Here is a 14,433-nt window from a genome sequence, read left to right as displayed (position 1 = left end):
TAGTTAATCACCATTACAATCTACTAAACGTGCCTTTAGGGTATATTTGGTAAATTGTAATAAATACTATAATATAATTTTTATTCCTATGATTTACCTATTCAATAATTTGGTTATGTTTTTATTATAAGAAATCGTCATTCCTTATGAATAACTATTCTTTAAAATAGAATAATTATTTCTCTCTAAGATGACTATAGCAGCTATTATCTAGTAAGTGCTAACAACAACAAAAAAATATTATCTAGTAAGTGCTTTAATTTCTAAAATTAATATATTTCCAAAAAAAAAAAAAAAAACCTTTCTATATGCACATAACAAAAATGAAAATAAAAAATCATAAAAAAATAACTAATCTCTCTTTTAAATTAATATATATATATATATATATATTTGGAAATATAATTATATGAATAAGATATTTTCTAAAATATATCTTAAGTTTTATTCTAATGTTACAATTTAGACAATTTAATTTTTAAAATGCTTGTTTCTTAAAAATAAAATAAAAAAAAATTAAATGCTTTTATTCCATTGTCTTTAGGGTTCTATTCTTATGTTGTCACCAAACAAATGAATAGTAATAAATATTACATTATATCATCTTGTATTCTTTGTAATACCTATTCCTGTTCCTATTCGTATGTAATCATAATTACAGTCTACCAAACGTGCCCTTAAAATGAAGTAATGTTACAGTCACAAATTATTTTACAACATTTTTACATAATGTTGTTATAGCCAACTTCTTCACAGTTTTTATCTAGGTCCATCATTAACATCACTTTTTAATTTACCAATAACCACACACCATATCAGCAATTTATAATATTAAAAAATTTGTAAAAAATTTTGTATTTCTAGAATTACTCTTTAAAACGTCCAAACAAGATACCTTAATTCTATTACATTCCTCTCTTTTCTTTTCCTTTCCATTATTTAAATACATTTCATTTGTTTCCATTCCTTAATAATTTATTCATTCAATTTCTCTATGAAATGTAAAAATTCAAAGTAATAGTTATAACAGAATGAAAGAACTTTACTAGCAGTTTCAGTTTACAGCAAAAATGGTGGATGGATTATCCAAGTGGATTAAAACAAAAAGTCAAATCAAAATATGTCTTGATTAATCACCTCCTTTATTCTAGTCTACATGTATAATTGAGCTTATAAAACCTTCCACTAGAGGGAAGAGGCAGAAAACTTGGTTTTACTCTAGTATTGTTGAAGTTGAAGTCTTTTAGCTTATAGAAGGCACTCTTTTGTTGTACAGGTTTTGTAGTCTATGGTCTCGACAAATTGTGTTCAAGGTATCTCTGTCCCTCTCCATGATTCACAGTGAAGCTGGATTGGAAACTCAATAGTACACTGTTGTAATTGTAGACTGTAAATGGTTAACCTTGATGTATCAGGATGCCCCCAGGACAAGAGAAATTTGTTTTCATTGCCGATCTTGAAGGATGGGGATATTCAAATAGTGACATCCGTGCATACCTTGGAGCTCTATCGATTTTGCAGGTTACATTATATTTCATTTGTGTTCTAGCACGATGATAACTTGCAAACTCCCCAGATAAAAGATCTAGTACCCATTGAGAGAAGCTGAGAAACTCAATCTTTGACAGCTAAATACAACTTCTGTTAATTATTAGGACTGCAAACATAGTGAGCATATATAAGCATATAAGTCATCGCAATGAAAAATACATGATTACATTCAAATGGCCCATGATAGACTGTTCCTAACTTTATGGTAATGGCAGGACTTCTACCCAGAAAGATTAGGGAAGGTTTTTATCATCCATGCGCCTTACATATTTATGACAGTATGGAAAATTGTATACCCCTTTATCGACAAAAATACCAAGAAGAAGGTCAGATTTTGATTTCGTACCTTCATTGAGTGGAAAACTTCATACATGCTGTTAGACTGCATTACATATCCGAGCATTCACACTTCACAGACAAATACTTGGGCTTTTACAGATGTATCTCATGATGGTTGATTAACTCTTTATCTTCCAATACTGTGCAGATATTATTTGTAGAGAACAAAAGTTTAAAATCAACTCTGCTCGAAGAGATTGATGAGAGCCAGCTCCCAGAGATATACGGAGGCCAACTGCCATTAGTACCAACCCAGGACAGCTAATTAAACAACTGAGCTGGGAGAAAAACAGAAGAAACATAAAATGGATAAATTGCTCTTCTTTCTTAGCATATCTTTGGTCCAGTGCATTATTGATGTACCTTTTCACTTATGTCTATTTGTATGAGGATATATAAGACTGTGCATGGGTCAAGTTGGAGGATTTTTTCAACTTGTTGGGTTGAGAAATTCCCAACCCACATAGGTCGGGTAAGGCTGGTGATTTGTGCATTTGTGCTTGCATGTTTCATTTCTTATAAAAATTTGGACTTCCATAAAACTATTTAAGCCCTTTTTTTTTATAAATTAATTATTATAATTCACGTAATGTGCCTAAATTATGTTCCAAATTACCACATTCATCAAAACTAATTTTCAAATACCAAAATAAATCAAATTAAAAATTAAAATAAGGGTAATAAAATAAACTAATATATATGGTGGGTTAGGTTGGGTAAATGAGTTAAAAATATCACCCCGAACCTGACCTGAACCAAGGCTTAAAATAAAATTACAATCCAACTCACAAAAACCAACCCAAGGAGTAGAGTTGGGTCGGTTTCGTCGGGTTTGTGGGTTGGATTCACACTATATATATATATTCAACAAACAAGTATCCAATAGCATGTAAAATTCAAAAAGAGATGGAGAAATTCAATAATCAAATCTCATAGCACTGACCAATTGGTGTCATAGAAATTTACAAATTATTGCCATAAGAAATTAGAAGAACACACTACGACGATGTAGCAACAAAAAGATAAAAATTACACAACATCGTACCAATGACTATGACAATTGCAAGTACAAAAAAGAAAAATTAATAAAAATTTGAGCAACTCGCAACTATTAACATACCTCATGGACTCTTTAGTAACAAGTATACTCTTGTGAGGCTTCACCTAAATCTGTTAGCATTGCCATTTCAACTAGAGCACTCTCAACTATTTGATTAGGCTTAAGAGATCAGATGTTCTTCATTCTGCTTAAGCGTCTAACTCTAACTTTAGTCTATATCACCAAAACCTGATGGCTGTATCAAGTGATTCAAATGATGTTGACCAAATTTTCATCTGCTGCCAACAAACAAGTTGTCATCAATTCTTTGAATGACACATAACTTTGACAGACAACTAAAGTTGCTGATAAAACAGTCTTCAATCTTTTCTTCAACTAGCAACAAGAGTCAATCAGCCAATCAGCCGAATTGCAACTGTTGGTTATGCACTCTAACCTTATGAATGTACCGAAAAGGACATATCTATTTGCCTTTGGGGATTGACTACCAGTAATCTCCACAAGAACACAAACCATCTTCAAACCGGTGAAAACGGATTCGATCTCTCACAATTATCACTCTGCATAATACTCTAGAAACCAGTTTTATCCAACAATGACAGTCATGACAAATTCGCAGGTTTTTCGAAACCCTAATATCTGTTCCAGGACTAGTTTTCAGGAGCCCATAGGCCAATGCCAACTTTTCACTATGACAATTCAAATTTTCCTCCCTTTCCTCTTCAGAGACATCCATCAAAACCAACCCTGTCACAGGGGTAAATCCCTCCAACTTGATCCGTTGGATCAACCCTTCCAACACTTTATATATTGCTTCTGTTTCAGGGTGTGACCGATCACCTGCCTTGAATCGGTGAATGACACCCTTGAACTCCACCCAACTCTTTCCACGATTTTTACGAATTCCTGTCTTTTTCATCATTTCTCTCACTCTCTCAGCACTATCCCATCTCTTTACAGAGCAATAGATATTAGAGAGCAACACATAGTCTCCACTCCTGAGACGGGATATATTTGCAATTGCAACCTCACCTAATTCTGGCTTCCCGTAAGTTCTACAAGCGCTAAGAAGTGCCCTCCATATAACAATATCTGGCTCCATTGGCATTGAGTCAATTATGGCATGAGCCTCTTCCAAAAGCCCCACTCGACCTAAGAGATCAACCATAGCTCCATAATGCTGAAGTTGTGGCTGAATCGAGTAACAACTTGTCATTAAATCAAAGTGTTTGCGACCATGTTCAACCAAACCACAGTGGCTACATGCCGTTAAAATTCCAATGAAAGTTATTGAATCAGGTAAAACGTGTTCATCCTCCATCTTTGAGAATATCGCAATTGCATCCAAACCAAGACCATGAATTGCTAGGCCATGGATCATTGCATTCCAAACAGACACATCATCACGCCTCACACTCTCAAAAACTTGTTTAGCAGTTTGGATTGCACCACACTTGGAGTACATGTCTACCAGTGAAGAACTCAGAATAAAATTGAGTTCAATTTTTTTCTGAATCATTTGATCATGTACCCAATGAGCATGATTAAGAGCTCCAAGCCTTGCACACCCAGTTAGTATAGAAGCAAATGTAAACGCATCCAGTTCAACATTTGAGCTCAGCATCTCCCTGAAGAATGCCAAAGCCTCCTCAAACCGTGCATTCTTAACATAACCCCCAATGACCGAGTTCCATGTTACTGTATCCCTTGTGGGCATTTTATCAAACACCTTCTTTGCAAAATTACATTCTCCAATCCTCATAAGACTTTCAATAATTATATTGACAGAGACCAAATCAAAATCCCAAGAAAAAACCTGATGAATAAGTCGACGAGCGAGATTGAGGCGATGACAGTGAGCATAAGTTGATATTAATATAGCTACAAGAGAAGGATAGGCTCCATAGCCAAATTTGATTATTCTTGCATGGGTTTGAGTTGCGGTTCCGGAATTGAAGGAGTGTTTGCAGGCTTCAAGAACACGGTAGAGTGTTTGATGGTCTGAATGAAAGAATGGACAGAGGTAGATAAATCAATATGCAAATTCAAAGCTACAATAGCAAGTAGCAACAGAGTTTTACATTCTCTCCTCTTGTATTGTATGTAATATAAAAGCCAAAAATAAAAAGTACAGTGGAAGGAGAAAGAGAGCAAAGAGTAGTGAAGAGGAGAGGAGAGGCACCTAACCTTCGATGTTAGCAGCAGAATGGAAACAGAGAGAATTCCAGCTGAAGGTGAAGGTGATTGGACAACAAGTGAGCCTCTTTGCTCTCTGCATCATCACAATCGCCATCATTCATTCCTTTTCCATTACTGAGAAGTGAGAAGAGATCCTCATTACTCACTACTTCTTTCTAGTACTGGGCTCGACATTTACTTCTCGGCCCATATGTCTCCTTCTTCTCCACCTGCTTTGGCCCGTATCCCAAATGTCATACACAATATTTCCTTTTGAGAAACGAGATCGCAACAATATTTTTATAATAAATTCTAAGTGGCAGGTTGTTATTATTGAGACAAAAAATTAATTTTAATGTTAGGTTCAAATTTAAACTAATAACAACTAACTATCTATAATTTGTTGTGAAAATATTGTGAAATTTTTTGAAAGATAATCAAGTATATGCATATGATATGTTTGATTTTGGATCCAATGTGGTCTTCTTGTGCTCAATCACACACATCAAGAAATAAATTATGCCAAAAGTAAGTTTAAGGTACCATTTCTTTTTCTTTTTTTTTAGTGAGATATAGCTTTGTTTCAAAGCGGATGTTTACAAAATTTTGAGGAACAAGAAAATTAAAAATGACAAACGATTAAATAAAGGTCAAAATATTAGAATATTTTAATTTGAAAACTATATACCTTTCAAATTATCTTATTTGGGCATTTTGTCTCACTTGCTCTTTATTGTATATCGTCTATACACATCATTCATTTCACTTTTTAAATATGAATATTATATGTGAAATTGTCGATGTTATATCTTATGTGTCCATTCTGTATAGTACATATCAATGAGTGTGAAAGAACAATTACCTTTTTATTTAATGCAAAGTTGAGAGAGAGAGAGAGAGTGAGTGAGAGATCATGGATTTTGTGGGGTATAAGAAGAGAATACAAAGGCAAAAGTGTAACTCCATTTTAAGTACCAACCAACTAAGACCAAGGTCTTCGCGGTTCTAAACATTTCTTTGGATAATCGATATGAAGCGTATCTCCAACCTAAACCCCCCCCCCCCCCTCAGCATTAAATACTATATGGCTGCTATACCAAACAATGCCTTAATTTTTGGAGTGCTTACTGCCATCGTAGTTGTGATTGTTGTGATCAATCCGCTAGATCAAATCTTCTTTTAAGAGAGCTTCCATCAAATTAATATCCTCAATCAAATATATTCCCACATACTGGTATTTTATTTAAAGAACACTAAAAAACTGTGTCTTGTAATGCAATAGCATGACAAGTTATATATCAAATATTTTAGAAATAAGATTTTTAAAATAACAAATATTAATAAGTACCATGCTGTTGGACTAATATAAGTTTCAATTAATAAAAAAATTTAGTAAATAAATAAAGTGACATAAAAGTAATTCTACAATTTATTTTAATATTTTCTATACTACTATTTAAGGGGCTTTCCCTGTTTGGATTCCACATTTTTCATGCTTAAGATACCCTCATCATACCCACTTACAAGTTTTCAACTACCGGGAATAGATATGTAAATTAAAACTCCTACATTTTAAAACCACAAACTCACGTACACTTTGCAGTTTCTATCTCACTTTCTCTCTCATTTTTTTTTTTTCAAATTGAAGACATTTAGTTTAGCTCTACATCCTCCTTTCTTTTTCTTCAGATTAAAGACATTTACTGTCAGAGGCTTCAACAAATTTTCAGGTTCTATTTTTTGCAAGTTCCTCTTTATTTTCTTTTCTTTTGTTTATGATTGACTTTCTTTAAGTTCTACTTTTTTTTTTCTTATATGTATCACGTTAACTTTTTTTTCTTTTTTCTCTTCTTCTTTTTTTTAAATGTAATTTTGAAATAAATGGTTCCTTCATATACTCTACCATTGCACTTCTTAATGAATTGTCATTTCATGTTGTAGGGATTGTGATCCAAAGACAGGGCTGCCTTATGCTACAAAAGAAGCATTCAAAATCATTCATAAACAGTTAAACAATATGACTTCCCTTACCTCCTTTAATAGCCTTTGTTTACATTTTATTTAAAAATTTTGAATTGAAATAAAAATAGTTCCACATAAATGATCAATTACTATTTCCTTCTCCTTCCTCACTTCACTTCTTTTTTTTTTCCTTCTTCATATATATATATATATTTTTTTTTACCATCATTGTATATGTTTTTGGCGTTAAATTTTTTTATTTAGGTATGTAGCAACCTTGAGTTCTACATTTTTTTTTTAATGTATCACGTTAACTATCCTTTTTTTTTTTTAATGTAATTTTGAAATGTTGGTAGTGACTGAATGTATATGTTTTTGGCGTTAAATTTTTTTTATTTAGGTATGTAGCAACCTTGAGTTCTACTTTTTTTTTTTTTAATATATATGTATCACGTTAACTCTTTTTTTTTCTTTTTTTTTAAATTTAATTTTGAAATGTTGGTGGTGATTGAAAACAAAAAAAGCCACGTTGTATCAAAAAAATTATCTACCACGTTTCTATTTTCAAAAAAAAAAAATCCTATGTTTTGTAAAAAAAAAAAAAAAAAAACTCTGGCTGACTCTTTTCTTTTTCAAATTCAAAAAAAAAAGAAAAAACCTTAACACATTTGAATTCCACTCCCACATTTTACTCCTAACAAATTGTTTGAATTCCACTCTCCCATGTTTTACTCTTAAGAAACTGCTTTACTATCAAATTTAAAAAATTTTAACTTCTCTTTAATAACATGCATGCTAACGTTGGTTTGTTAATTAAAGTTTTTTTTTTTTTTTAAATACTTGGTTCCCTAATTCTTTTATCTCTCTTAAGGTTCACGTATGCACAAACTTTTTGGATTGCATTGAGGAGTCATTGGAATGGACATGTAAAATAGTAGGGTTAAACATGTAAAATTATCAATTTAAAGAGTCCTAAATTTTAGATAAATTTGACAAAACATTACCTACAAAATAGGAACACTTCTACTAACCCACTTATTCTAACACATGTTTCTAATATTATATTCTTAAAAAAACCTCATGTTGAGTAAAAAAAAAACGCAACTAAATAGTAAAATTTCTAATATTTCCTTATTTGGATTCCTCATTTTTTTAGTTCAAAAATGCTTTTATATTCTTATGTTTAAGTAGAAGTAAAACTAAAGGACACTCTAATAAGAATACAACTCTAACTCCTACTAAAATATTGCCTAAAATATAGGACAACTTTTCTGTAAATTTTCAAATTACTTTATCCACTTATAAATTAAATTTTCAAATTAAAAATTATATATATAAAATAAAAAAACACATTTTTTTCTACAAAATAGGTATATTAAAAAAAAAATCTCATTGCAAGTTTGATATGCCAGTACTGTAATAATTACTAATGGTGTGCAGGCACAATTTGACGCAAACACTACCTTGATCATTTGTTTTTAGGATAATATTTCAAACCTATAATATCTACCCTACAATGGTTATTCTTTACTAGCCTCTGAGCACGCGCGTGAGCGCGTGCTCAGAGGTTTTTCTATTTTTTGGGTAAGGGTTAATTTAGGGCATTTATTATAATTTGGAATTATTACATTTTTCAATAAAAAAAAAAAAAAAAAAAAAAACCTAAGGGTGTGATGAGTGTCATGTGTGGAGAAATAATTTTCCAATCACACTCCTAGATTTTTTTGTGATGAAAAATTATTGTGATTGGAAAATTATTTCTCCACACATGACACTCATTACACCCCTAGGTTTTTTTTTTTTTTTTTGTGATTGAAAAATGTAATAATTCCAAATTATAATAAATGCCCTAAATTAACCCTTATCCAAAAAATAGATGAGCCTATGAGCACGCGCTTGCTCAGGGGCTAGTTTTTCTTTATGAAATTGATCCAACAATTTATAAAGTTGAAAAAAAAGTGCAGTTTTGAACTGTCATATCACATACGACCACTAAAAAGTATAACAAGAATGGTTTCTAAACATAATTATTAGAACCGCTAGCTGTTAATGCATAACTAGGCCTCTTGGAATGAAGGCTTCGGCCTTTGTACAAGTGTTGGATTTGGGCCAATCTCCCAAAGATCCTCTGCCACCATAATTCGTATCTCTTTCTTACGTGGGGGTACTTGGTGGGCAATTGGGGCGAGCATTCTTTTGTTTCTTTAAAGAATGTGTTATGCGAAAATGGCCCTACTACCGCAGTTTTTCGAAAAAAAATTAGCAATATATCAATAGAAAAAATATAAAATAAAATAAAAAGTGAAAAACATATTTTAGTCTCGATATTTTTAGCCGATTCGCATTTTAGTTCTTACATTTTATTTTTATCATTTTTAATTCCTATCTTGAAAAATGTTTCCCGTTTTGGTCTCTGCCGTTACATTAGAAACAGAGAAAACTGACGTGACAAACGACAAGAATAAATAATATGAAATTAATGTCCACGTGGTCTAAATTAATAATAAACAAATTTTTTAGCATTAAAAAATGCCACGTCAGCATCTAAATTTAAAAAATTCATTTATTAATTTTAACTAAATAAAAAAAATTAAAAACATAATTAAAACCTAAAAATCATATGAATTGAGATCTAAGCGTGTCTTGAATAAGAACACAAACCCATATCCAAGAACACAAACCCAGAAATTAAAAAAAAATTAAAAAAACCCATTTGGATCCAGATTCCAAAACTTCAAACGCACTTCAAAAATAACAGTGACTCTCTTACTAAGGTTGCTCTTCTCTCTCAATTTTTACTGCAATGAAGCTTGCAGTAAAATTATACAAACACCTAGTAAAATTATAAAATAATTATAGATATACAAATATAAAAGGTATATTCATTATAAATTCAAAATATATTCAACTAATGATCAATTTAATCATTACTTAAGTAATAAAATTTAACAAAGCTAACAAAATAAATCAAATTAACTTATCTTTATAACATGCACATTCAAATTGATTAAACTCAGAAGTAATACATGATATATGAACCAAAATAATAATATCTTTTCTTCATCTTGGCTAATTAACTCCATCTATGTCAATGTTATCATCATGTTCAACATCTTGAAAAATTATTTTTTCATAGACATTTTCTTTATTATTATCAACATTTACTTCTTCTTTTTGGTTTTTTTATTCTAATAATTTTTTCTTTATATTTTTTCTTGGCATTTTAGCTTTTTAGACTCAAAATAATAATAAAAAAATAAAAAATAATTATAATTTCATTTAATACATTATTAATAGCATAGAAAATAAATTTGCACATATGAAAGTGAGTGTTATGAGTATAGTCTAAGTTTTGTAGGAGAAAGAGAAGGGAGGAAAAAAACTCATGGACTTGCTATTTCATTAGACTCAATTAAGTTTCTCAATAATTTTGTGTTAACAAAGTCTAACAACTTGTTTAAATCAAATAAAATCACAAATTTTAACAAAAAAACTCATTTTAAACTCGCATGTCTATATATAGTACAATACATACGATTCACTGATACCATACGATTCATACGATACACACTTATGTATCGGACAATTCATAAGCACTTACGATATAAAACTTTTTGTACACGATATGATACGTATCGTACGATACGTATTGCGTATTGTACAATACGTATCGTGTATCGTACGATACTGACAACTATGGATACCAATGCCACCATCGCCACTCTCGAATCTCCACCCTCTAAAGTCTGGCAATTGCGCTTCAATCCTAAGGTTATTTTACCATTTTAACCTTTCATTCTTTTTTCTTTCTTTTTTTTTTTTTTAATTTTTGGGTTTGTATTATTGGATCTGTGTTTGTATTCTTATTGTTCTTGTTCAAGACACACTTAAATCTCAATTCATATAATTTTTAGTTTTTAGTTCTATTTTTAATTTTTTTATTTAGTTAAAATTAATAAAATAATTTTTTTTTTTAATTTAGATGTTGACGTGTCATTTTTTAATGCCAAAAAACATTTTTTATTATTAATTTAGGCTACGTGGACATTAATTTAGTATTATTTATTCTTGTCGTTTGTCACGTCAGTTTTTTCCGTTTTTGATGTAATTGCAGTGACCAAAATGAAAAGCATTTTTCAAGATAAGTACTAAAAGCGGTAAAAATAAAATGTAGGGACTAAAATGAGAATCTCCTGAAAATGTAGTGACTAAAAGGTACTTTTCACCTTAAAAATTATAAGGATGTATTATCTTTTTTGAAACTCAAGTTGGTAAAATTTGAGTTTATCATGAAACTCGAGTTCTTAAAAAAAATATACTTAGAAAAATTTTGAAAATTTTTTATGGTACTCGAGGTCCATAAACTCGAGTATCATAAAAAACTCGATTTCACCACACTCAAATATCCAAAAAATAATAAATCTCAACATATTTTTGAAACAACAATAGATTATAACATAATTTGTAAAAATGTGTTGTTTAACTCTTTCGCCGTGTTATGCAACCTCAATAGGGAACAGGAAAATAAGAACTCGTTTTGTACTGGATCATTTGAAAAACTCGATGGAAGGACAATAAAAGAATGCAAATCTTCAAACAACAAATGAATGAACGAAATGATAAAGCTCGGTGGGTGGGTGGGTGGGGGAATTTAATCAATGAATGAAATGATAATAGAGGAGAGCAAAGCAAACGCAATGAACCAAAAGGACAAACAAAGTAAAAGGAAGAGTACTGTTCATGTAAGCCAAAGCCAGGTTAAAGCCTGAACCTGAACTTGAGGCTGAGGGGTGAGCAACTGACACATGCAGATGCAGTGAGTCAAGGACAAGGAGAGACGAACTGTAAGCATCCAACAGGGTCTTGACGTGTCAATATTTCATTGGCTTCAGTAGTACGTTTGGTTGACCAGAGTTTAATTATTCTGAAAAGAAGATAAAGCCATTATAATAAAGTATTTTCTCAAACTTTGAGAGGGTGTTTGAGTGCGGTATTAAAATTGTTATTTAAATAATATAACACATATTTTTATAATATTTTTTCATTACATATATTTTTTAAAAACTTAAATAATTTTACTAGAATAATATTACTACCCTTATTTTTCTTTTTGGTCCTATAATATTAGGTCATTCATCGGCTAGTTCATAACGTGTTCTTGCTTTGCACAAGCCTTGCAGTGCCATTGGAACCATGACATGTGTGCTAGAACACAGAAGGTGTTCAATATTGACAGCCATCACATGATGTGGGTAAGAACTAATAAGAATGAAGAAGAGAGCAGAAAGAGAGAGAGAGAGAGAGAGAGAGAGAGAAGCACCTGATTGTCACACCATAATCTCAAAAGTTATGGATTAGCTAAGGGTAGGGCCGTAGGGTGTCTTTGAAAGTACAAAATTCAGCCTTTTTCAGACCAGCTTAGGCAAACCGACTACCGCTGAAACACTTGACAGTTTCTGTACTTCCCTGCAACTTTTTTTTTTTACGTTGCCAAGGAATAGTATTACTTAAATGCTTCTCATTTTAAATGACCAAGTTACCCCCTTTTCTTGCTTTCCTTAATTAATGAAGTCTACTGTTTCAGAAATTTTCTGCCAATGTAATAACCCTTTTTGGGCTTTTATTTGTCAATAAGAATTCATTAAGCAGACACAAGAGATTAGTAGATTACCATCTATTGCGCAAACACCATTAGTATATATATCCTCAAAACAATCTTATGACACAAACATTCTTTCCTTTTCAATGTTGATAGTCAACTTCCTATTATGTCTAGCTATAAGAGCATTTACAGCAGTGTAGTTATATTGCTATATTGCTAAAGTTTAGCTCCTCAACACTAAAATAATGCTCCAGCAATTGAGCTAAATCTATTTTTTTTAGCTCCACTACTATAGTGTACATCTATAGATAGATGTGCACTGATCATGAGAGTTAAAAAAAATTATTTTATTTAGCCGGTGATTAAAATAAAGAAAATGCCTCTCTCTCTTAGTCACTCTCGTCTCTCTATCTCAATCACTTCGTGCTCTCCGACCCACGCCTCCGCCGGCCTCAACGTCATCAGCCCAAGCCGACCCAAGCCCTAAGCCTCTGACACACGCCTCTGTCGGCCTCAATGTCACCGGCCCAAGCCGACCCAAGCCCCAAGCCGCCAATCCACGTCTCCGACCCACGCCTCCGCCCACTTCTCTTCCGTTGATTAGACCCACGTGGACACTGTCCTCCCCAAGCCGCAAGCCACCACTGCCGCCCATCTCTCTATTCTCTTTACTGCGATTGAGTTTTTTTTTTTTTTTTTTAAATGTATTTTCATATGGGTTTGGTGGTTGTGGTGGTGGTGGTGGTGGTGGTTGAATTTGGCTATGGTAGTGGTGATGGATGATTTTGATAGTGGGTTTATGGATTTTGGTTGTGGTGATGGTGGATGATTTTGGTTTTGACAGTGGGTTTTGTGGATTTTGGCTATGAGTTTTGTGGTTTATGGTTGTGGTTGTGGTCGTGGCAATGGCAGTGGCAGTGGCAGTGGCAGTGGGTTGTGGTTGTGGTTGTGGTTGTCATGGCTGGTGGTTTGTGGTGACTAGTGGTGAAGGGGTTGTGATTGTGATTGTGGTTTTGTTTTTTTTTTTTTTTTTTTTACTATATTGTGTTGTGGTTGTCAAAGTAGAGTGGTGGTTGTGGCTGGTGGTGGTGGCTGATGGTAGAGGTGATTGTAGTTGGTGCTGTGAATGTTTTTTGGATAGTGGAATATATTATTTTATTGTAGATGATATATTATTTGATTGTGATGTTTATATTATTTTATTGTGTTGAAAGTTAAAATAGATCCACTGCTACAACATGTGTATATGTAAAATAGATAAAGTAACTTTTGGTGGAACTAAAAAGCTAAATTTTTAACTCACTGCTGTGGATGCTGAAGTTAATTTTTTTCCCTAATACCCAATAATCAAACATCAAATAATTAGCCTTTCTTTATATATCATTTTCCATATTATTGTTTGAATTTTCAAATTATTGTCCTTTTAAATGGCTTAGCAAAGGACAAGAGAGGTACTTGCACTAAGATATTTTGAGTGTCAATAATATGTCCAACTTGAGATCTTTGTCTTTTTGGCAGTATATATGCTTTGGCATTTGCCTCAAACAATTCAAAATAGAATGATGTACCAATTTTATACATTGAATCTCTAAAATTACTCACATCAATTAAGTTAAAAATGTGTAAATTTGTAAAATTTTTACATTATTGTGTAAGTTTACACTGATACTATTTACTTTACATATAGTTTTTTATTCTTTCTTTACGAGGGTAAAAAAAAAGTGTGGACAACGGTTATTAT

The 14,433-nt window shown here is 32.0% G+C and overlaps 2 protein-coding genes across 4 annotated transcripts in view; one reads left to right on the top strand and one right to left on the bottom strand.

The window, feature by feature from the left end:
- Positions 1–2,432, top strand: part of LOC126703015 (uncharacterized) — a 48,438-nt gene extending 46,006 nt beyond the window's left edge. For 2 of the 3 annotated variants that reach the window (XM_050401906.1, XM_050401905.1), the window contains exons 3-6: positions 1,277–1,313; positions 1,416–1,521; positions 1,767–1,877; positions 2,039–2,432. In XM_050401906.1, coding sequence (XP_050257863.1) covers positions 1,277–1,313; positions 1,416–1,521; positions 1,767–1,877; positions 2,039–2,155 — 371 coding nt within the window. In that variant the 3' untranslated portion in view covers positions 2,156–2,432. The remainder of the gene's footprint in view (positions 1–1,276; positions 1,314–1,415; positions 1,522–1,766; positions 1,878–2,038) is intronic. The other variant, XM_050401907.1, reaches the window with a different exon arrangement.
- Positions 2,433–2,795: 363 nt separating this feature from the next.
- LOC126703014 (pentatricopeptide repeat-containing protein At5g50990) lies at positions 2,796–5,323 on the bottom strand. Its single transcript, XM_050401903.1, has 2 exons — positions 5,138–5,323; positions 2,796–4,951 (listed from the first exon to the last, which is right to left on the bottom strand). Exons 1-2 carry the CDS (start codon positions 5,244–5,246, stop codon positions 3,435–3,437), a joined length of 1,626 nt encoding a protein of 541 aa, XP_050257860.1. The 5' UTR covers positions 5,247–5,323; the 3' UTR covers positions 2,796–3,434.
- Between the last annotated feature and the right edge of the window lie 9,110 nt (positions 5,324–14,433).

This window comes from Quercus robur, chromosome 10, assembly GCF_932294415.1.
Source record: "Quercus robur chromosome 10, dhQueRobu3.1, whole genome shotgun sequence".
NCBI lineage: Eukaryota > Viridiplantae > Streptophyta > Magnoliopsida > Fagales > Fagaceae > Quercus > Quercus robur.
The sequence above is the reverse complement of the archived record's forward strand: the minus strand, read 5'-3'. Positions and strand labels throughout refer to the sequence as shown.